This window comes from Opisthorchis viverrini (genome assembly GCF_000715545.1).
Source record: "Opisthorchis viverrini unplaced genomic scaffold opera_v5_12, whole genome shotgun sequence".
NCBI lineage: Eukaryota > Metazoa > Platyhelminthes > Trematoda > Opisthorchiida > Opisthorchiidae > Opisthorchis > Opisthorchis viverrini.
Window position 1 is genome coordinate 1,115,127 of NW_008751668.1, and position 25,305 is coordinate 1,140,431.

Consider the following 25,305-nt stretch of genomic DNA (forward strand, 5'->3'; position numbering starts at 1 on the left):
AACATCTGGCCGTGAACAAATTGCGCAGTCCTCAAAAACTATCCGGGAGGCCCGAGTTCGCATCCACCGGATGCTCATGAGACAAATAGTGCCAATGGTTCCAAACTAGTGTGAAGCAACTGTACACCGCCCTTTGGCTTTTCAGCATAGGATCAGTTTGTGTGTAGGGTGGAATAGCGGATGATACAAGTGAATGATGAGCATGGGTTTTCACAATCCCAAAAGGGGATCCAGTTCTTACCATGTTGCAAGACTGGTGAACAAAACTCCGTCGAGGCCAAAGAATGCTTAGACGTGGATTTAGGATTATGAGCTCTGAACACGAAATACAGGCAGCCTAATCGTGCTTGACGAACGTGATGGGTCCTGAACGAGGTGAAACGCATGGAGGATTATGTCCCAAACAACAAAACACTTCCACCTGACAATGCTTCACGTAAAAACACACCAGGCTTTTCGCTTTGAAGTTGTCACGTCCTACTCAAAGAAGACGCAGACACGGGCAATATTCCGACTATTCACTAATTGCTGAATTTCTACATGCCTTGCTCCAAATGAGGCATGTGAATGCTTTCTGTTTGATTTACGAGTATGAACTTCAGGCTTGAACTTCGGGTGGTAGAATTCCGTAACAGTTAATCACGAATACCACCCAGGACTAAAAGCTTATTGCATCAAACTTACTCGAAACATATAATTCAGATGAGTTACTTTATAAACTCTATGCAGCATGGACGTCCGTCCACTCAAAATTTCACCAAGAACATCTCGATAACCAGGCTTTAAAAGCGCTTGTCTCCTTTGAAGCTCAATAACAGTGCACCTTAGAATGGGGGACTTGAACTCAGTCAAACCCTTCCTGGAGTAAGGAACTTTTGCTGTAGAAGAAGTGGCTTCCTGGAGATGCAGAACGTAGTATTTGAACGCAAACAAGTAGATAACCTCAGCAGAATTCAAAAATAATTCAGTTGTTATTCGCTAGTACTGAAGTCCCTTCATAATTGGAGTCAGGAAGTGTATATCTTTCGAACTGGTTCATGGTATCACCAAGTGATCGTTGCTTCGTTCACCAGTTTCAAATACGTTCCTCCCACAAGAAGGTAAAATCCGTTCCAATAAAACAAGGTTGAGAGAGTGCTGAATTGTTTACCATCCAATTGGTTGAAAGCTACATGACTTGTTTTGTTGTCTGTTGATGGTTACGATACATTGCCCTTTCGTGTTCTGAATGCTGCTTAGTGAACTTTCGACTAATAATCGACTTGTGGCAAGTTTCTTCTACCTCAGATATACTACTGGTGTAATCTAAGATCAAGCATCTTGTAATACATCGGATAAATGACTGACGTGCGGTAGATAAATGTCCTTACCCAAGTTATCCCACTCAGTAAACGTGGTTCTTTTTAGGTTTACCAATGGTAATGGATCGTGTACTCAGTCCACGCCCGGTAACCAAGGATAAAGCTTGCAAGACAGTGCAAGAAGAGTCAGCCAGCAAACGATGCTGAGTTTGATTGCGGGTAACATTTTGTATTTATGCGCGGCAAATTCAGCTGCAATCACTTTGGATTATCACGCACGAACAACCCAACCCTCAAAATTTGTCCAGTCATTGCCCATACAAACAAACCTGACTTAATAAGGAACTAATCCTGCTGACAGTTACCTGCTGGATGATAGTGTTACATGCTTAGCAAGTTAGAGATCTGCCTGAAGAGATTGACAATAAAACCATGAATCCGAAACTTCCTAGATCAAAAACATTTTGGTTAAGGTGAATAGATGCTTTCCCCTAAAATTTGATGCTCACTTGCAGCGCCAGGGACCGTTTAGCTTTTTTCTACTCCTTTGCAAGTACAAGCATTATCGTTAGAATATTGACTCATTCATCAAAACGCTCTCTTTTTCGGACTGTGTACATGCTGAAGAAAGATTAATGTCTTCATACATCCTTCAATAAAACATTTACAATGCAGGGATCAGAAAAGAAACCCAGTTTTGCATCTCTCGTGCCGGTCTTTTTTTAGGCAAATAGAATCTGTCTCGGACAAGATTTGAAAGATCATTGTTAGGGTCTGTACCAGATTCCACAAGACCGGAATAGAGCTACTCTTTTTGGAGGAAATCGTCTCCCTTGGGTACTGTCGTAGTTCTGTACACCACCCGGCTGAGTTCCATACCCACTATTTTGTAGATATCAGGTCCTCACTGAGAACCAGTGACTATTCCGATGAAAACAATCCGAGAAGTCAACACTGATAAAAATGTTCGGATACGTCAATCAACGCTTACACGAGATATCACGTCTAATTAGTTTTTTGTCTACCCACAAAATACACCTTCCTTTATCTGCATGTGTCTATCAATTTATACGTACATTAGGAACTTCAAATAACTTTCTGTGGCTTTATCGTTTCGAAGCGAGATTGGTAATCCCTGTCCTTCCTTCCTTTGAAAACAAGAACGAACGAGTATGCATGCAATCAGACAATTCCACAGCGGAAACCTCTGCTTACTTTTCAAAAGTACTACGGCCTCCTGCTTGTTATTTTCACATGATGCATGAAAAGAGGGGTAGTTGGGAAATTTACACACGGTTGTCTAAACCATGTCGATTTTATCCGTTTTACTGGTACGTATGACACACATAAATTACCCCTGTGACCACCACGCGATTTAGCCACTGGCATTGCGATGATCAGTACAAGAACAGCTTTGGAATCACAATTGATAAGTGGCAGCTGGCCTCAGCATTACCGGTAGACGTGATTTGGAGATCGGCTAAAATGAAGAGGAAGAGAGTACGCTTTAGAAACTTCTAGCAATCTTCTGATGATAGTCTCTCTAAGTCCGTCACTGGAAATCTGTAAGGATCGGTTTTTTAAAAGTAATCTAACTACAAGAAGCATAAGCAAGGTTGGTACGGTGCAAATAATTTTCACAGAACCGAATGTTGTGTAACGCGTAAACCGTTGATGTCGACTTAAACGGAAATAGCTTAACTGTAACACCCTTTTGGTGCCTAACTGTCGTGCGACCAGAAGGAAACACGAAGGCTGGGATGCTGCCAGGTTGCCCAAACCCAGATAGAAGTCGAGAGGCAGAGGTCGGGTTCGAACCACGTACCTTCCGGCCAGCAAATTGGCTCTCTAACCACTGAGCCATCTCGCCCCTGGTGTAAGGGCAGCACACATTACAACCGCTACTATGCATGCGAGGCGTGGTAACCTCAACGGTGCCCTTCCACCACATAGCAGATCTGGAGTTGATTACCTCATTCCATGGTATAAACGTGGCCATCCGACAGGAAAATGAAGAAACAGCCGTCTGCATGAACAATAGCTAGTCCTGAGCCGGAAATCTGTGGTCAAATAAACAATGAGTTCAATATAAGCGACGAACACGTCATGAGACAGAACACGGTTGGACAACTCCCGAAGTCATCTTATCCGATAAATCGTACAACTGGAACATTAACATGGGTGCTTGCCATCAAATGATCATCACAGACAATAAACACCAAGATAAACGGGTGTCAGAGAATCACCAATGCACACCTACACACATAATTTAATAGACCCAGGAATAGCTTGGTGCAAGTCACTCCGATTATCGTTCCATTCTGGTAGTGTAAAAAGAATCGAGAGTTTAAATTAAAGCTTCGTATGATAAGCTGAAAATCTGACAAGTGCTGTTCAGCTGTTTTATCCTTATTAGGAATCATCAGTAGTGCCATCAGAGTGCCTGAAACCCGCAATCTCTCGGCTGTTAGGCTGAACAATTAACCGTTCGGCCAGGAGCATCTGATCATTGTGATGTTGTGATCATTGTGATCATTGTGCTGGGCATTGTGATAAGCTCCTAGTTAGACAGGATTTAGCCCGGCTCGTCCTTTAGTCACGGAAAGCACATCATCTGCTCACGCACTGACTGGCTTTTGGGACGAAATCTTGGCGGGACTTACTCGCATTACCATCAATCAATAAGTAGTTCAGAAAAAGAATAATTTCGCAAGATCAGTGAGATTATCATCTGGGAATCATCGCCAGAGGAGCAAGCCCACACTGCGATCACTTGATCTGGTTCATGTGACCAAAGGATGACCGGAACTTTATCCTACGTTTGTGTGAGCTTACCACAGTGATGATCAACCACTCGTGGTCAGACGAATAAGTTTTCAAGCCACTAACTAGGAGGTTACGGGCTCGATGATTCCAAGTTAATGGGGCAATAGATTTCTAACCTATGCTGCTCCTAAATAAGTGAAATATGGGTTGAGCCTTTGTTAGTGAACGGATGACCTTGAGACCAAGAGGGATATGTTCCGTTATAACGAAAGTGGTTTCCTCCGTACATATTTTAGAAGTGAAAATCACTCCTGCAGATTCAAATGGGCTGGATGTTTCCGGTATAACCTGAGACAATTGGAAAATGGAACAAAATATAGGATAACTAATCTTTTGAATCTCTTTCATCCTCTGCTGCAGACTCCGTTGTCGTTACAGATTCTACGTGGCTGGAAATAAAAAACCGTGTTTTGTTCGGTGTAGTTCGCTGATGGACGTATACTGGAGAAAACCTTAGTTAGCACCAGGCTTCGTCTTTGTAAAATCTTCGTGTACGCTGTTGATGAAGGGCCGTGTAAGTAGGGGGTGCTCGGTTGTCTGGATCTCACCCGTACAGTGACGACGAGCAACTTCCTTCAGCGATCAATATCAGCTCCCTGCAAATTTAGTGTATGGCTTTTGTGCGCTGTGTTTCAAACTAAACAGACTCTGATTGAACACAATGCTGTAAAACCGAAGAAGAGCCTCTCTAAGCTAAGGAATAGTGACAGTTCTAGCAAAAAAGCTAGCCAGATTTCTAGTGCTAAGGCCCTCAAATATGACACTGACTTTTCTCTTCAATAGAGTTCCCCGTAATTCTGATGGCGAGCAGAAACGCCGAAAGATGAAGGTCTGTCACAAAATGTATCGTTTATATCCTGTGGGTCGATGCCAGCGCGTCTAAGAGCAGAGTTGAACTTGGCCTCCGCACGTTTTCTTGCCACTTCCTGTGATTGTCTTGTGATGAGCAGAGGTTTCGATGCCACGCGTTTTCTCATTTCTTCTAGTTCTCGTTGGTAGTCAGCATCCTGATGTCTGAGTAAGGAAAGTTGGATGAGGCTGTTACCCTGTACTCCAATGAACCAGTTAAATAAATATCTCACTAGACATGTACTATTATTACTTCCCAACTACTCAACATTTCTTGATGGGGAAAACATCTCAGGGTGAAATGACTTCATGTTACGGAGTCAGGTAGAGAAACAAAACCTAGGTATTTCTAGAAGCAGCACCAACACCAGAACATTGGTAGTTTCTGGTTTGGTACTGACTGGCCACTACTGTTCAAGCGGCTTATGAATGAAACAGATTTGAGAAAGTTATCCATGACTGGAGGTTGCATGCTTAGGCTCAGAGGCAGGCAGCAATAAATGAAAACAACGGCCCACTCAAGCAGTCCGTAATGTATACATCGCATAAAAATCTCTCAAAATGAAAACCACGATAATCGTATATTTCCACTGAACACTACTCACATGAGGGTCTGTTTTCTTTGCTCTGTCATTGCATCTATAACCTTTGTTGGTTGTAGAACGCGATCGTCGAGTGACTCAGAAATTGCCTTGGATATCTCCTTTTGCCTTGTTCGAGTAACCAGTTCGGCCTCCTTTTCTTTCTCCGTTTGAAACCTCATTTTCTCAATAGATCGGCTGTAATAGTGGGCGGAAAATGGAAAAACATTCGATCTGCGACTGAAATATGCAAGAGCCCTATCGTCGACTTACAGGCTTTGGGAAGGTAACCGAAATAAGCGAAGCAAAGTGAAGTGTAGTAAATCAGACCAGTCCAAAGCTATCAAGGTTGTTGGAGGATAAAATATTCCAAATGAGGGAGAAACAGCTGTGCAGTGCTTCTCGGCCGTTCAGCATAGATTGGCTTCACTCACAGGACGAAATCTCTACAAAGATTCCCAAATCTTCTCATATTACCAATAAAATATTCTGTTGATATGCGAAAAGGTCTGCATCAGTTGGCAAAAGAACGAACGGTTACGCTGGGACTGACCTTGGGCAGCAAAACGTGAGAACAACCAGATGGTAAGCTTTGTGGAAGCAATTCACAGCTGTTTACCTTTGTATTATGAAACAAGAGGACCGGGCAGCAGAGAAATGAAAGCCTAGTTGCAAATATTCTGTTAGTAAAATTATAACAATTTCGTTGGTAGCAACATGGTGGTTTGGTTCATAGTTATTACTGAATAAAAACTCCTCGATAAAATTTACTGTGATTCCGGGAAATCCAGTAGGCTGGGCTAGCCTGCCAGTGGCGAAAGTTGACAAGAAGAACCCGCTCCGACGTACGTGAGTACATCATGAGTCCAAAAAATCGTTCAGCTGTAGCATCCTTTCGGTGCCTAACTGCCATGCCACCCGAAGGTTGCGCGAGGGCTGAGATACTGCCAGGTTGCCCAAGCCTAGACAGGGGAAGTGGAGAGGCAGAGGTCGGGTTCGAACCACGGACCTTCCTGTCAGTAAGTTCGCGCTCCAACCACTTGGGCCATCGCGCCCCATCATGAGTTCGATAACCCACAGTTAATTTTAGCTTTATCCGTATTGTGTAGACATGACATGTAGGGAAGTCGCGTCTTGCTGACCAAACTGACGAGGTGTTTCTCACGTCTAATGTATCCAAGTAAAGGTGTGGTGTACGTCATCGGCCGAACATTCAGGCGTAAAATTCCACACTGCTTTTGAAAATTGATGCTTGTGATCAAACTGGAGAGCTTTCCGGTTCGCAAGGTAGAAGTCGGTTCACCACAAGAGCTTGAAGCAGCACATTCTGCTTTGTCTTGCGGTGAATGTGGAATGGGACAGTGAAACCGTACATTGTCGACCTATGATGGTCCAACTAAGTGACAGAGTGACTAAACTCAAGTGACTTCGTAGTGCTTCAGAGAGACCGCTCTAAGACTAGGCTATCTTTGGCAGGTACTTCGAGCGCGCTCCCCTCTTGAGACAAAGGAACATGCAGAAGCAATCAGTTCTACGTGATTCTTTCGAGAGATAACAATCGCAGCCTCTACAAGGAAATGTGAATTAACCAAGTATGGTGTGGTGAGATAGAAAAGGCTCCATCCGAAGATTAAGGCCAGTAGTGCAGTGATACCTTCCGTAAGACAGAATTGCGGAATCGTCAATCTTGGTGATACTACTTCCTCTATAATTAATTTCATTCGCGAAACAGAACTCTGGAAAGCACTGACTATGATGTAGACTTAACAGAGTAAGTGCACCGGGACATGAAGGGGACTACTCAGGCGAAGTTAGTTTGAAGGTAAACCTTCACTCTAACGTCTGAATGCACTACACACACACATACTAAGTTCCATGTGCCGCCCGTCTCTAACAACTCACCGTATATGGTTTTCTCGTAGCATCGTGCCGTGGGATTTTGCTGGTAGAGGCATGTCGAATGCGTGCTGCAGATATCGGGACTCAGAAGATGCGCCTAAATAAGGCAAATAGGAAATCAACACATTTGACCAGATCACCACTACCGTTAGAATTTCATAGAATTCTCGTTAAAATTTTACCACCTAAGAAGAAAAATCAGCTCATTCCTATAAGCAGATCAGAAAATTTCTGTCTCCAGGGGTTGCATATATGTCTACATTCTGTATGTAACATCCACCGGATTTTCTTTAGTCGGAGATACGGGGATAAAGCAGATATACTCAGTAGTGGGCAAGTGTCTAGTACCAATAGAAACTTCACACCATAACACATGAATTCATGCAACTTAAGGTTTAATTCTGACATGATTAGAGCCCAACGCCAGAAGAGTCTAAAGATACGGTATAGCTGCAAACTATCAGTCCTCGTGGCGAATGACTTTATCGAGAACTAAGTCCACCATGAGCCATGTGGTTTCAATAATATTGCTTTCCGGGATGCGAAACCACTGATAACTTGTTTCAAAACCATAATTACGGTTCAAACGTAGTTCATCATTTCCCACATCTCCGTAAGATGTGTTGCTCACATTTCATTAGCCTGTAGTAAACAAGGAGTAGTATTTCTGATTCACCAGGAAACTCTCACTTACGTTTTCGAATGCATGGGTCTTCTTTTTTCACATGGAAAGAATCCTCTGGTATAGAAGAGACACCGCGCTCCAAGTCCTGAGTTGTGTGCCTTCCACTGAAGCTTGATCTCCGTTCAGTGGTGCGCAATTTAAATGGTTTTGGACAAGTCGGATCTGGTGGAGGTTGCCAGATTTTGCGCAGAGCCTTCTCACTCTCCCAGTGCACTTTTTTGAAGTCGGGAGCCGGTCTTGCCTTGAACGGTTTCCTTTGGTCAGCTTCACTCACTGAAAGGACGCAAAAGTAACCAAGACAAGTTAAACTCCCAAAATTACTTGTGTTAGGAACGAGACGCACAGGCAGTGGATAGAACCAATTTTTAGCGAGATGGAAACGTGGACGGCTGAGTTTTTGAACTTTTTCAACGATAATGACCCCAAGAAAGTGATGAAATCTTGCAAGAAACATGCTTTGTGATGCACAAAATAGTTGTTCACAACTTTTATATGGTAGTACATGTATAACTAAAAATTCAACTTACTGGGAAATCCTCGCTCATGCGCCCGTGCCATGCGTTCAGCTCTTCGAAGTTGGGAACGAATTTGACGCTCTTCCATGCCAGGGGGCAGGGCAGCAGATTGAAGAAGGCGTTCCGCTCGAAGGTGTCGCTTGATTTCACGCAAAAGTTTGTCATCCTCAACCTTACTGCTACGTCCTTGGGGCACATGCCCACGGCCCTTGGGCTCAGCAGTCCGACCTCCCTCGCGCTCAGGTTTCCGAGCAGACTGACACCGGAGCTGATTTCCCTCCTTGTCAAATTTCATAGTCTCAGATGCGCTTCTAAAATTTTAACAAGCGAAACCACTTTGAACCCACACCGATAGAAATGAATTTCCACTTGGTGTTGCAGCACCGGGATTCTTCTTATCTGAATCCTTCCGAATACGTCTGTTATTTCACGACTTGGTCTCTCGGAAAAAACAAAACAAAGTAACCCTGCTTGTAGGAGGGGACCCACGTTAATCACCGAAAGGCAGTCCTTGTTGGAAATGTGCTATCACACAATCGACCAATAAGACATAAACCTGTGCCTTTGACAACAATACAACGGAACACCTATCCTAGAGCTGTTGAAATACCACCGTTTTAACGAACGCCGCCTATTTTGTCACTAACATCGTCAATAAGATATTTATGTTAAAAGTTCCTACCTTACACACACTGCCTTAAATATCTCAACAGAGACGCGTTTGGTTCAAAGAATACTTCCAACGTGGTTATTTGCACTTTTTCGCACCTCACATTTTAACACGTTGGCAACTACTTCCCTAAAAGAGGAAAGCTACCTACCATATCCACACGGCGTTATGGCAACACTGTTTAGTTACTCTGAGCTATAACAGGCAAAATACCCCGAAACTCCGTACAAACAGGTTCACTACACGACTACCCACCCACATTATTACAGATGTGCTTGCAACGTTTCGAAACCAAGATATAAGATACATAACCCCAATCGTGCTCTTGTCCTCATCCATGAAGGTCAAACTTCAAATGTCACATCGTGTTTACACAGTCCGTTCAAGAGGCAGTGGAGGACTGCCATGTGTGGAGATGACGAGACCGATAAATGAGTCAATTTTGAGTTGAAACTGGTAGAGCCGAATCTCTGTCGAATAAATCTGGCCAGTCTGGAGCTCCTGCACCTTTTCAGGAAGATTAAATGAGGGTAGGGATCAAAACTGTTCCCTTCTGATTAACCACTGGACCAGACTGTATGGCGTCCATCGAACTTTTCGGAAAAAAGCTTTCCTTTGATCATCAAAAAGTGATTTGCTTTGGACTGCGAATGAGCTCTCATCTACAAAATAATTTCCGCACTCCACAAGATAGTGAGCCCTGAAGAATAAGTCCTGGTGCGTATTCTGGGCAAATTTTCGCACTGCGTTCTTACGTCCTCGAAGGTGTATATACCACCTCGGCGAAGACCAGTATCAGGAGGTGAGAACTCGCAGTTGGTGCCTTAATGGGTACTTCAATACAACACACCATACTGGTTTAACTTTGATCACATGTTGGTAAAAGGCTCCTCAAAGGGGGCCAAGCATAAGACTGCAGGATATTAAATGAGCACTCGCTCACGAATATCCATTAGCTGAAGCGGCATCTTTCCAAGAATTTCATTTAGGTCGCGCCATCTGAAAAGGCTTCCACAAAAGGCCTACCGAAATTGGTCAATTTGATGCTTGATACAAACAGCGAAACAGGCTCAATTTCAAGTAATCTTATCGGAAAGATGATCTCCACAGAAAAGGAAAAATGCATTCATGACGTTCACTCTTTTTCAACTTTTTTAACTTTCAATAACCTGACGCAAGAATCTTACCTTCAGATGACTAGTATATCAGCTGATTGGCCCAAGGGTATATGCAAAACTTTTACCCCATGGCTTTTTATGAAGAATTTGTTCCAAAGGTACACTTATTGGCTGATAGGAGAGGAGTGGTTTCAAACAAGTTACCAAGACCACGGGATAATGTTTAAGTTGGTAGTAGTTTCTCCCAGAGAATCTTACTAGGTAGAGTGCAATATTTACTTCAAAGCCTGAATTTGTATGCCATCGAACTTGTGAGATTTTGGGCCTAAACATAATGTCTACCCTGGATAAAAGGATGCCCGTGGATATCTGTGGACACCTGATGTTTGAAATACGCTGGGAATTTTTGAATTCAGCTGGGCTGGACTTTAGAGCTAATAATTTTCAATGGACAGACAAGTGTAAACTTAATTTGATATTTCAGGATTCTGACCAGATAGAAAACAATACTATAAGTTTGTTGTGGCAAGGTTATATCAAAATTTGAACACCCCTGACATCAGCGGAGAGAACATATACATTATAAAGAATTAAGTTTAGCTCCAATCAAACAAATCGGTGTCCAAACACTATGCAAGACTAGTGGAAATTCAGAGAGTACGTCTGTCTGACGAGCTCTATAAAGGTGAAGCGCGATAACGTAAATACACCCGATCAGGAAAATCCAATCTATATTTTGAACATCATCGCAGTTGTAACCTGAAGCACATTCTTATCAATGCTTTCAGTTTCTAGTCTGAACACTTCCGATCAATTGATCGATTGGTTGATTGATTGATTGCTGGATTGGTTGGTTGGTTGATTGGAGCAAGACTAATTGATTAACTTTTATACATATTACGGTAAGGCGCTAACTATGAATTTCGAGCACAAACATATGACTTAGAGTTCTGGTGCTCAAACACTCTGGTGCTGTCCGATCTTGAATAACCCAGCAACATTTTACACTTGCACGTTTTTGCGTTCTGTGGCGCTCGTGCCTACGACTCGGTTTCTACATAACAATCAAGACTACGTTAAAAACGTACGCAGAACGGTCGTTTCTGAATTTTTCTCTCAGTGTAAAGCTGAAAGGCTTTTCTGTCTGCTTCAGTATCTCCTGACTGTACGCTTTAACCGCTTCACGCCGCCTGGCATTCTCCTCCGTAATTTGTTCATATCGCGGCAGATACACATGGGCCGGAATGGGTTGTGCACGGAATCGTCCAGCCCCACCGCTTTCCCCTTCTCTGGAAGGACACTCAACTTTCTGTTTCTCGTCTTGAAGTCGGAAAGAGGTGCATGATGTACAAGCCTCTGGCTTTTTTAATTCCTCTCTTTTCGACATGTTGAACGGCTTAGGGATTGTAACGTGATGTCTCCATTCGGATGATGTAGATTCGCGAAATTGCGCATCCCCTCTGTTCATACACTCGCCAGGTTTCTCTACAAAATGTTGAATATTGAGGGATGAATTGAAAGATATTCATAAGTTTATACTCAAATTTTAGATTACATAACAACTTTTTTTTAATTTTGACCAAAAAACAGTAACGAAAATACAAGACCTTTGCATGGAGTCTCCACGCATACATTATTCCTTGACATCAAAATCATGATGTGTTCACTTTGGGTACCATAATTTCAAGCCACCCATGCATCATGTCAAGTTTGATCGCCTCAGTGACTAGCTGGAAATAGACCGATATGGTCATCGCTTTGAGCACCAATATACTCAAGTCGTAATCAATTCTGTGTCACCGGTGAGGTCTTCTTGTCGAACTAAAGAATAATGTCTGCATCCTACACCGGTAATGGGCACTATGCACAGAGTTAGACTAAATTAAACCCCTCTGTTAAATTATTTGGCCGAACACTAAGGCGGAGGGGAGCATAAACAGGTTCAGAAGAGGCCAGCCATATATGCAAAGCCCCCTTATGAAGCGAACCTAAGTAAACAACTACAAAAGTCCCACATGTCTCCTGCTCCTATCCAATTAGCACCAATGTATTCTGGTGAGACAGCCCCTCTGGTAGTTCTCTGGACAAGAGGGCTTCGGTTATTGGTGTCCACGGTACAAAATGAAACCACGGAGGACGGCTAGGCTCTCCAGGTAACGCTGTAACGACTTTACTTGCCATTCTGACACTAGCGAAAGCCGGTATCTTTCACAGTTCTGACATGTCTCGTATGGCGGACACGTTTTCTGTGTAACGACGGCCTTTCGAAAATACGTCCGACTGTCTGATACCCATTCACCTTCAATTTACTATCAACCACCTTAGTCCTAATCGATCTGAACCCCGCTCCTTCGAATTCGAATACGCTGTCGCATCAGTCGTCTGGTCCAGCGGGCCGAGTCAACCGTTTCACGCGACAAGAGCGTGTGTGCATCCGCTCTATCCCTTACTGGTAAGTAACTGGAGGAGGAGGAACTCGAGAAACTGCTGATCTGTAATCAAAACACTTTACATTCGGAATTCTAAAAAGTCTATTTATACAACGCTGAACCCCATGACGAAGTTTTTTTTATAGAATTCGTCACTTAGAATGCATTTGGCCAATTCTGTTCGCTGATTGGACTGCTAACTGTAATCCGTAAGCTACTGCAATCCGAGAGTGGAAGTAACTGAGGTGAAAATAGCCTTTCTCCGTACACAGTCGCACTAAACCAAATTATGATTGCAATGCGCAGTTACATTTGGAATTATAAAGATATATGGGTCCACCATGCATTCTAAATTGTGGTCCACTGGCATTTATTCACACCTCATATCAACGCTGCAACATGTCCCCTCATCACTCACCAAATCACGGTGTACCAACGATGTTACCTAGTTTAAACAACGAACCCGTTCGGCGGCGCACTGATTAGGTCTGGTGACAAAATGTGTGCATATAAACTGTCGAGCTCAACAAACATATCAACAGGGACCTGACCAACAACCGAGCTACTAGCATTTCGACACAACAAAACTTTCATCTGACTGAAGGGTTATTTTACTAAATCTAGACAACATCGCGCAAGACGCTGAATGAGAGTGCTTCCTGGTTACCTCTAGCGGGCAGATTCAAACAGCCAACTACTTCTTGCTCTTTCTTTCTAACTTTTAGTCACACGTCACCTCCATGTGACACCTCCATATAACTGGAAGAGAATTTCCCTAATTTTTGCACAAAAACGGGAACATATCCATGGTCGTTATCTGAACTGTCATTACAACATAGGAAAATCAGTCTGTATTGTTGCATTGTTGGCTAAATATATGTTGGTGTAACGCATATTATGGTCAAAGTATGATGGCCTGCAATGATGTACTTTACCTTTTGAGGTTTGTAATGCTTTTAGAACGGCCAATCCCTCCTAACAAGTTATTTGACGTACAGGAAATGATGGGTTTGAATCCAACCAGCCGTACCACAGAATAGAAACAACCTTCTAAACATGGAATCAAAGAATTTCCTAGATATTTAAAAACTCACAATATAAGCATCAGTATTGGCACTCTATCAGCTAGATAGGAGGCTGAAATCCGGAATAAGAGCAGACCTTAGCAACCCATGTGCAAAACCCTTGTTAATTTTTGTGTATATTGGCGGGGTCCATCAAATTCGTAGCGACATCGTTATCTTTCAAGCAGTTCCGCCCCAGCGCCGGTACGCCGAATATGAGTTTCACTTTTGTTCGAATTAATTAGACGTATACTTCCTTGAACTACGAAACCCCGACGTTCAGAAAAACCGCAAAAATGGATCAAAGTGTGGATACGGTCTCCTGTTGTGGGATGCTAATACTTTTCTTCAAGTTTGCACCACAGCAGTGACAAAAACGGACTTCTTCGAATATTTGAAGATGGCAATTCTGATGGACTGCAACAGAAGCAAGAGTCGAGTCCCTTTTCGAGCAGACTAAACATAATGACTACGCAAGTCACTAAGAGGGACCATACACCAAAAACTAATTGGACATAATATATATGTATATATATATATATGTACAATAAAAGACATATCGATCCTTGCTTACTGTCCCACCTTACGCTTCTAGCTGAAACTCTCGGCTGTTTGTTGTCCACCTTCACGATAAAATGCATACTTCTTCGGGATGGCGCATTTGACTGGAGTACCTGCATTTTATTCCATGGCACAAACTATGCCAACATCATCATTATCAGGTGTAAGAACCGCATACTTGTCGTACTGTGGAAATAGCCGCCACAATTTCTTCCATTAATTATTTGGGTAGATGAGCTACGTAGCTGTTCATAGGAGGCAACACTGCCGCAGTCCCCGGCCAAACCATGCCTATGATGGCCAACAAGTTTCTTATAGCAAATAAGGGGATTTGGTTGCATTTGAATCTAAAAACTAATAATAAACTAAACACCTCGACTACCCTAGAAGCAGTAATTCTGTGTGTGGACTAATCCCGAATGGGGAAACACTTACCAACAGATATGCTTCGGACATTTGGACGACTATCGTCTGAATATTTCAATGGAGAATATAATCGGAACTCAGATATGGGATTTTTCGCAGCACCATCCCACAAGTTTTCTACGGTCAATGGTGGATAGCTGGATGGCTCATTATCCTCTGACACCCCTTCCTGATCATTGGATATTAGTTTTTCCGGATTATGTGTTACTCCTTCTTTTTGCTTATCTGTCTTGTCTACGGGCGTTTCCGATCCAAAGTACAAATGTTCCACAATCTCCAAAGTTTCTTTGTGGTTTTTCCTCAACTGTGAAAGCTTTTCGAAAAATTCGGAATCGGAAATATTCTCCTCCTCAGTCAGTTTCTTAATTTTTGTTTGGGTTTCGTTCAATATTGCGTCCAATAACTTAGCAGTCTGTAGAACAGAAAAACTTGGTTAAACATCATGACTGGGCCTGCATTACCTGAGCCATATCTCCTTTGGTCACCGACAAAAGGTTTTCCAGGATTGCTTTAGCATGACATGACAAATTATTCTCCGTTTCGCTCTCTTTTACAAAACCATTATCTAGCGTCACATTAAACTTGGAAATTCCCATCGATGTTGATTGATGCAGGGGATGGAAACGGAAAATGTTGAAGATCCAAGAATAAGAGTTTCTGTCAACGAAAACGGAAAAATTCCATAAGGTTCATATCGTGCAAGCAGGGTAAAACACAACACCAGTGCCTGCACGCAAAATGAACAAAATGTCGATTGCACAATTCTGAGATTTGGCATGGTCTCAGTTTTTTTTAGAACCCAGACTTCATGTAGGTCCAGTACCCATTTACCTGAACACAGTCGATGAGGTTGGCATGATTTCAGGAATCATGATGATACAATTTTGCGGTTTTTGTGAGCTGTTCGATACTACATTGCCTACATTCGGTGTTTCTGTGACCAGTACGACCTGGAACGACGGTACCCAAACATACAAGTCAAGCCGAATTGAGAATACCAACCGAACAGCATAAAAGATCAACAAGCGCCGCGCCCAAAGATTGGAGAACTAGGAATGAGAACCTACCTTGTCATATCATGTGTAAGTTTCCAAGTGTGTGCTGACTAATGGACACGTTGAGTACACTGATAGCATCCTCTACAGTAAAGTGGTAAAAAATTAACTAACATATCGGTGTAGGTTTATTGGCGAACTGCCAAAACACCCCTAATCAAAAGTACTACCGTGACAGGGGGTACGCCTTTAATCCATAATCGTGTGTGCCAATGAACTGTAGAGTCTATATATTCTTCCAAGCTTGACTCATCAGAATGTACCTCGTAGTTGATGCTCGGTGGTTGATGCGCGAGATTATCTTTCGTGATTCGAACCCAACCTTGGCATCTCAACTGTCCGTGTTTCGGCTTAGGCAACCCGATTGTACCTCAGTCCTCGTGATTCCTTTAGGGAAATGGAAACTACGCATCGAAAGGGTGTTACTGTCAAAAGATCTTTCATTTATTATTATCTATCGTAATAGTCCGTTCTTACCTATCATCAATCTACCGACAAGAAATTGAAGTTCATGGGTTTGGTAAGGGCATGATAAAGTAGGACATTTCTGTACCAAACTTTCAGGACCAGTTTAAAATATCTTCTGAGCATAATATTATCCATGTTACGTCCGGCCCACGGTTGTGCGAACTACAATGCATGTGATCTACGAAAATGCCTTGTGGCCTGAATAAGTTCCGGCGATGCTTTAAATGTTTCATTAATAAATTTTGACAGCCTTCTTTTAGTCGAGCAGTGTCGAGTTTTGTTTCTTTAACGAAGCCGAACAGCCCGTAGTTTACTCTTTCTCACGGTGTAATCGTCTGAGAACATAGAATGTTCAAAAAAACTTACCAGTACATCGTTTAGTGCGCAATTTCGTCCACCATTACGCCAAAACTTTATTTAGAAGAACGAGAGTACTCGGCGTTGCTCGTATTTTTCCCTGCATTACAATAAGGCAGATTTCAGTTAAGAAGCTTCTTGGGCAGTGCCAAAATGCTCACCGGAGGTACTCAATGAAGACTAGCCTGTATTTAAACATACTGGATCACCATTTGCAGAAGTAAATTCAAAGTGTTGGGATTTTTCGCCCAACATGATCCGGTTCCTTCTTGATGTACATGATACTCCGTCCATCACCTCAGTGGAAAGGTTTAGGATGTTTTTATCGATGGAGGCCCTTGCTTGAGGAAAAGAAAGACACTTCACTTATCCAATTTACTGGAACACTTAGACCAGCATTGCCGGATTCGGACCACAAAGTATCCAGTGCAACAGTTGAACTAGAATCACTGCATCATTTTACACAACCATCCAATCTTGGAGTTTAATCCGTTGAAGAACCATTAAAAAACTAGGTTGTCCCGAATAAATTGTGGTTCTCTCGTGTCTCTGGATAAATAGAATGACCAACCCCTCTTCAAAATGCAGATGACTGTGGGATCAACTCAAAATGACTGCAGTACAAGGATAGAAAGTTGAATTACTCATCTGTGGAGGTGTGAATGGCAAAGCAAGAAGACCATCAAAGTGAGGCGATATGATTGATCTTAAACAGAACTCGAATATCACGTCACTTATATCGCTTGGGCCTGGAGCTTACAGCAGAGAAAATAACGCTCCAAGAGCCGGATGGCAGCTGTCTTGGCAGTCTGAAGTGAAGTAAGCTTTACAAACACGTGAGCCGCACGAACAATCATGGCGACATTTGCACATACATATACAGTTCGGGATAACGCACTAAAAATTTTACACAAGAGTGGCTTTTTCAACCTATCCGTCATCTTCGCAAATTGCAGATGTAGTTGATGAGTGCCGAACACTTTGCTGTCCAATCAATACCTAAACACAGTAAACAAAAGAACTACAATTATGTCAATCAGACGACAGCAAGGATTCACAACAGACATGAGGGAATTCCGCGGAGGTGACAAACACTGCTTATATTTATGTTGCATTTTTATTGTACTTCATCATAGCCCACCGTGTATCGTTGCGCCAGTACGAAACATTACATCACATGCGCACCCGAACGTCACCCCACTAACTACTTGACTAAGATGGAAGTGCAACACTATGATCGACATAATGAAATGTTCTTATGAGTGTATTTGAAACGCAGCCCTAAGATGTAATTCATTTACACAGATTCAAACTTTATTCTGATGAAATATTGGCCTGGATTGACTCGGACAACAGCACATCTCTATCATTTTGTTGAAGGAAGTGAATACAATCTTGCAAAAATTTGCCTCTCCTACAAAAATTCACAGCCAGCTACATGAAAATCTAAGGAATCATAGTTGATAACTTTTCAAACCAGTCCACTTGTTTTCAGCTGAGAGGGTTTCAGTTGATTGATTCCTCCGTTACATCGCTCATTCGTCTCGATGCTTTGCATGTAAATTTCGAAACAAGCGCTAAACGTGCTCATGGCATTCAAATTGAAGGTCATTTATGAAGCCGCTGAATCGCTGAAGCCACACTACCCGATCTGCAACCAAAGGTGATTGTGCAGACAGAACAAACTTCCTAGTAAGCGGAAGCTACAGCTCACAGAACCTAAGTAGGTCTACTCGATTCGGCTGACCATTTAGACAATGGGTTAGAGTCAATTCACCGGGACTCAAGCCTCTAATTAATTCTATCTTGAATGGGTTTATAGTTCAGCAACATGGTCCAGTTATTCCTTCTTTAAGTGAAGCACCTTTTCAAAAGCGTCTCCCTGCAGGCGACATCCTTCTCGATTATCATGTCCTCATACACAATCAAAGCACTTAGGTTGCAATAAAGCTGTTTATGCAGAGGTTACAGAGGCCCAATAACGTGCACGATCAGAAAGAAATAACACACTGAGGTTGCCTCACTTAATCAAATGTGCCAGTGGAAATCGAATCGATCACAGTGCAAACCAATATGATTCCATCTTTTCTTAATCCTGACGAGGTTTGCTAATGCAATTATTATAAACGTTGCTGGTGGGTCGCTACCAACTAGATACACGCGACTAATGTACCCTCTCGTCGAAAACAAACGTTGCTGCACTCAACTTCCCCGTCTCGATGCTCAAACCCTAAAGAGCTTCTTGCAGTGCAATGTAACATCCTTGTTTGGACTCCCTACTCGTTTCCGGAAGGGTTTTGAAACCAATGGTGTCACCTCCTCAAGTTTCAGAGGGTCCATCGTGACATCTGACTTGAAAAAGCTGGTTTGCTTGTCCCTGCAGTCAATATATAAGAACGTCTGTCTGACACCTGTTAAATTTGGTGTTGCGTCAAGGAGCCAAAAGTTTCACGGTGTAAAACGGAAATATCGCCCACATAACCACTCCCAAGAGACCAGCTCACCTATCTTCTCCGCGCTCTATCAGGAAGAAAGTGCAAAGCGCCCTATCGAGTGGAGTTGCTTATTATAATGGCAGAAAAAATTGTTCCCTCACAAAACGGCGGCCAAATGACCATAAGTTTTTTATTATAGGCTTTAGACTTAATCCTGCAAGACTAGCTGCCATTTATTTCGCCAACGATCATTAGTCTAACGTCGCAATGTGTACAAAAATCTAGTTCCAACCGGAATAACAAATGGAAAGTGGTCTGGAAAGATACATTCATTCTCGATGCAAGGTTACAAAGCATACTGCAAAATGCATTCAACTCCCCAGGTATGGTGCTCGTGACTGATTGGCGCTTCAACAGCTTCATATAGTTAACATCTGTTTCTCTATTATGGCCATGTACCGATGTGATAATACTAAACCTGGCATCACACCACTATCCTCATGATCATCAACATGTTCGTGGGCTTTAAACAGCAAACAATGCTCACAGTGGGCATAGCCGATAATCTGAGAGGATAAATTTGGATAGCCACATCATACGTACTTTCAAGTCTAAGTACTGATACTGCGTTTTGCTATTCCATTAGTTAACAGCCACATAGGCGCAACGGTACAGATAAACATGTTTTACAGCATCCGAGGTATCTATGGTTGCGTACCAGTTAAAATATACGGTCAAGGAGGTACTTTAAATCAAAGGAAAGCAGAACATTAGGGATATTGGAAGAGGAAAACTTGTATCCGCGTACCCTCCTTGAGTTCAGGTTCCGCTCTCTCAGGATTCAGTAAAGTGGACGGTGTGGGCACGCAAACACAAAAATGTAACGTAGCATGTCTGAGGTAATGACAGTGTAAGATTGTTAGGACCTAGAAGAGATACAAATATCAAAAATTTCCGGAAGCTTTAAGGTAACATCGTGCAGCTTCCAAAACACTGTCCTGACAGTAAACCAACCTAGATAGGATATTATACTTGGCTGGCCACCTGGTAGCCATGTGTTTTAGGTGATGAAAGCAAGATTATCTAAAGTTTCTTGCTGTTTTCAGTCAACAGACAGGTCAGGAGGTTTGAGCAATACTTATAATTAGCTCACTAAACTTAACTGGGCCAGCCTGTGCAGCACGGGTGAAGTTTGCCTTTTGTAACCGTAAACAGTGCTGTCATGCCTCTACTACAAATATGTACTTTGTAGTTTGCTACGTTGGATCCACGCTTGTATACTCCACAGTGGCCACTTAAAGCCTTAAAAGGATACACAAGGGGCCACTTCAAAAGCTCGTATTAAGAAAGATCAGAAAACCCACGTTTCACTTCCACAGGGCGCGACTCACAATGGTTGTCTGTTTTAATGAGGCCACCCGACAATAGTTTTTTGTTACACATTGAACTATGGAAGCTAACAATTGGCATCTTTTCACCCATCTTAGGAACGTGTTGTGAGTGCCCGTACTGTCACAAATAGAATAAACCAACCATGAAATACATCTTCTGAGTTTGTGCTAAAATGCCTGTACAGAGTTCATATATGCTGTCAAGAGCATTAAGCATAAAAGGTCCTTCAGCCTTCATCCGTGGGCCAGTATAGCCCGAGCGCTGCCTACTCATTCTGTGAAGTTAACTGTCGTATGATAAAAGTGCCGTCTCTCCCGATATAAAGTGCTCATGGATGCTTCATATCAGTTTCAGAAATTTAGTAACTTAAAATCTGATCTAAGAACAGCCCTTGTTAGTACGAAGGTTGAAAATTTACTTAGCTGTCAAACACCTAAAAACACTCTACACCTTCAACGCTGTAAAATCCTTCTTGACACTACGGTATTACAAACCGCACGATGCAACATGTTACGGTTCCAAACGAATTACGAAAGTTTCAGGTGTACTGTGTGGTGGTTTAGTTTCAAGAAGAAACAATGAAGCCCGGCTCTGACCCCATAGGACAAATCCCCAAGGATGAGAAACTCTCGTCACCGGTTGGTTTTAATCAAAAAAGGAACTAAATTTCATCAGATTATTGTGGACCATATGTTGACCATGTCATAGGTTTAAGAAACAAGCAAACAAAAAGAGCGGCAAGAGTTTTGGACTCCTTGTTCAAGAGGTCCGCTACTTTATTTTCGCTTTTTTTCATTTTCCCCGTAGTGATAAATGGTAGTTATATATACGCACATCTGTACTGTATGATATATACTTGTCCATAAAAAATATACACAGCAATCGGTTCACTCGCGTACACAGGCATTCTTCCTGCTAGTAGTAATTACGGAGTATAGTTACCGGTGGACTATTTAGTTGACTTATTTGGTCAGTCAATTTTAGCATCTATTCAATCAACTCACTCATCCAAAGCAATATGAAAGTCGTAATTTGTTCCTTCTTTTACTTGGAGTCAAACTTCTACATGGTTGAAATCAATACTAAAACTATCTGTACGTAGGATACCGAATCTGAAGCTTTCTGATTTACGAAAACTCACCTGAACGACACTTTGAGAACAGTTTAGTACAACTCAAAAAGGCAGTACCTATTAAGATATACGCCTACGTAGATCGATGGAGTAAAGAAAAGGATAAGTTACCAGAAATAGCCGGATCCGACGGCTCAGTAATCAAAGATCATGTGTTTAACGATATCTTTCTGGGCATTCCAAGGAAATCCACCGACAAGGGGTCATACTCAGCAAACTGCAGGATAATAGTGCAAACAAAGGTGTGGGTAAAGATGGCGTCCTGCAAATCGTGCGAATCTCCGCATCAACAGTGATGCTTCTCATAACCAACCTCATCGCCAGGTCACCCGGACCAAAGGGACTGCCTTTCATAGGTTGACCTGTATCCCGGCACCCCACTGGTTTGCATATACAATGAGTCCTTATGATTTGGGGACCTATAGAGCACTAGAGAACGAGAGCAGTAAGGCCGTTATCAAATGATAGAAACAAGGGTATAAATTACCGTGAGCCCAACTTTATGACCTTAATGACCCTTAGGAAGAAGATCCGATAAGTCCTTGGACATCAACATCTAATGCTACCATCTACTTGAAGGGCCTAAATGCCATTAGTTTGCCGACAGCATTTTTTATATCGTGGGTAGCCGTCTATGGGTTACGACTGCACTGAGCCTGCCAAACCACGCAATAGGGAGAAGACAGAGAACTGGGGACATGGCTGTATTGCCAGGGCAAAACATACCGAGCGTCTGCGTAAATATATATGATGACTAATTGGCCAAATATGGTCGTTCACTTGTTCGTTCCGTACAGCTAATGGTGGTGTTACGGTCGTGAACAGTCTCAGGCCCACTACACTGGTCGTGTGTTGCTAAACCGTTTGGTAAGAGCCACCAACTCACCTACTTTCCGGACGTGTCGAACCGATGGTGACCTTGGGGATGCGTCACTCTCCACGTGTGCTTTTTCATCTGTCTGGGCGCGCCCCGACAGTATTGCACCATAAGTCTGTCAATAGGGCAGAAATCCCCTTGCAGTGCCAAAAGCACTGGCAAAAGACCTGCAAAATACTTGTGCAGTATTCTGTAAACCAATCAAGTGGGTAAATGACGCCACACTTTTGCAGCGGCTACGTAGTTCACGGGTGAGAGTATCCCTTTTCGAATGAACAAGAGCCTTTCTCAGCCAAAAATAACGTGTGCCGGAAATCACACTCCAACTCATTAGTGTTGCGAGCCACCGGCGACGTCAGGCAGTGCGCTGTCCCCGTCCTTTGCCATTAACACACTACACCGATTCTCACCATTCTTGATGGTTACCGATAATCTCAAGCTGACAAAAATCGCCATGAGTCACAATCTTACCTGCATTGGCTAGAGCAGATGTTTCGAAGACACATCTTGGGACTCATCAACGACAACTCTCGGGTTATGGTAACTGGCTTGATAAGCAAGTTGGAGATATGCGGCATAAGGTGGGAGCCAATATCTCCAACGTTGGCTGCAGGGGAGCACCGACCAGCCCCCTCGTACGGCATCGGTACGGGCTAAAATCCTCGTGGTTATTTGGAGGCCCAAGGAAACTTCCCAAGCATAAAGCCCAGTGCTTCGTCAAATATCAGGGGTTAAATTTATACTATCGGAAGCGGAGTGCAAGTATCTGGTGAACGATCCATGTATCAAAGGCAAAGATGAGCTTTTGGATAAGTGAATCCGCCAGAAACTCAAATTTTTACACGGACGACATAAGAGCTGTGTGGGCAAAAATGTTAGACCCTGGATCTCTCCGCAAGCACCACGACAAGCACCGCACAAAATACTTGATTTTCTACTCCAGAAATAGAAGCCTTCAGCTTATATATTCGTACCTGTGAGTTCACAGTACGCACACAAGAAAACATGAGTATATCCAGCTGACGTACTGTCTCGGGTCTGCTGACTGTGTAGGCATATTGCGGCCGAATGAAACAAACTTATAGTGCATAAAGTTCAAATCGGCACTGTCAAAGGGTCAAAATGCCTGCTTGATCAGAATTTCGTAACTACTAAAGATATGGGGGAGAAAGACCTTAAAACACTAAAACCTGCCTATAATAGACAAGATTTGGAACGATTTCTTCGGGCTTTCGAGAAGTAAACAGCCAGGCTGTACCATTGAGTGAATAAACGTCCACAGAAGAACGCACACTTGACGCCAAACAATGAAATCATGATTTTAATTCGACTGTTTCCCATGTCCTGAAGAACAGGATAGCCGACTTTCCAATAAATCCTTACTAGAGAGTTAGGATGAACGGATAGCTTTTCGAACTATTTGACGAGAAGTGCAGTATCAAAGGTATAGCTAGTGAATCCAGCAAAAACATCTGCGTGAACAATCTAACTAGCTGCCTGCAGCAAGATAACTTCATGATTGTTGATGACTTGAAGCCGTGGGACAATGTCAAAACAGCTGGGAGTAGAAAAGCTCTCCAGACTACGTTAATCAGTGTAGACGACTGTGCGATGGAGGTTAAACTACATTTCAATCCGACTCGTTTGAACCTGCCAGTGGGTGAAACACTAAAATAAACGTTTTAGTTCGAAAATGGTTCACTGATATGATGGGTTTCTGATGTAGGTCTTGTTATCCTCCGAGCTCAAACTGTCACCTTGATATACTGGTCAGGCCTTTGCACTGCAATAATCCTACGGACTAAACCAACTTTAACTCAGCTTCCCAATGTTCACTAATGCCAGGGGATTCAACAATGAACAATCTGGCGAAAAACAGTGAGTACCATACTAAGAAAAATGGGACTAAGTAGTGGATCTGCGTGATAAAACTGTGAACGCAGTAAGGCGTTTATTTCGGGCTACTAGCATGCTTCTAATTCTGGAAGCGGCGGTGCTGCCTTCCCTCGAGCAAGGGCGAGTTATAAAAAATAGGCCCAAAGCGCTATATACTCAAATCGCCAAACCACTATCCAATATTCAACAAGATTGAAGCATGCTTCAATCCAAAGTGCACTTTGGAAATCAGAATCTGGTGCGGCTACGACGACACTTGCAGCGCTCAGCCACATAAGGATTCAAAGTCATGTCTTGATACCTGCTCTCTCGAGCAAGGTCAACCCCTGCACGCAAATGGGTCACCACACTATTAAGCCACCTGCGCCAGGAATGTCTCCATGAACTCCACGGCCTCACGTTCAGAGTTTCCAGTCGGGAGTTTGGGGTAGGTCAGCACAAAAAATCCTAACTCTTTCCACTGCACTGTACAGTGCAAAAGTCTGACCACGTGGTCAGACTTTTGAGTCAAACGCTCTAGGTGCGGTTATTCAATCAAATGCTGATACACCTCGGGAAAAGACGGAGTGCGACTTGAAAAAACGCTCAAAAGCGCTTTTGCGGTGCATATAAACCAAGTTGCGGTTCTATTTGTTATTAAAATCCCACGGAGCCCTTCGTAAAGTCCTCACAGGTCAAAAAATGAAAAATCGAAAAGTTGTGGTAATAGTGATATTCATCACGTTTTAAGTTAGTGGGCAGCGGTAATTATTTTGAACACCAATTTCAT

General features: G+C 42.8%; 1 protein-coding gene across 1 annotated transcript; it reads right to left on the reverse strand.

Annotated features, from left to right (window-relative positions):
* Window positions 1-2,532: 2,532 nt before the first annotated feature.
* On the reverse strand, window positions 2,533-15,584 carry T265_01126 (hypothetical protein; the record flags this gene model as incomplete). Its single annotated transcript, XM_009165087.1, has 8 exons — window positions 2,533-2,781; window positions 4,896-5,141; window positions 5,582-5,755; window positions 7,460-7,553; window positions 8,151-8,414; window positions 8,669-8,967; window positions 11,533-11,929; window positions 14,934-15,584. 6 exons carry the CDS (start codon window positions 11,910-11,912, stop codon window positions 4,904-4,906), a joined length of 1,449 nt encoding a protein of 482 aa, XP_009163351.1.
* Between the last annotated feature and the right edge of the window lie 9,721 nt (window positions 15,585-25,305).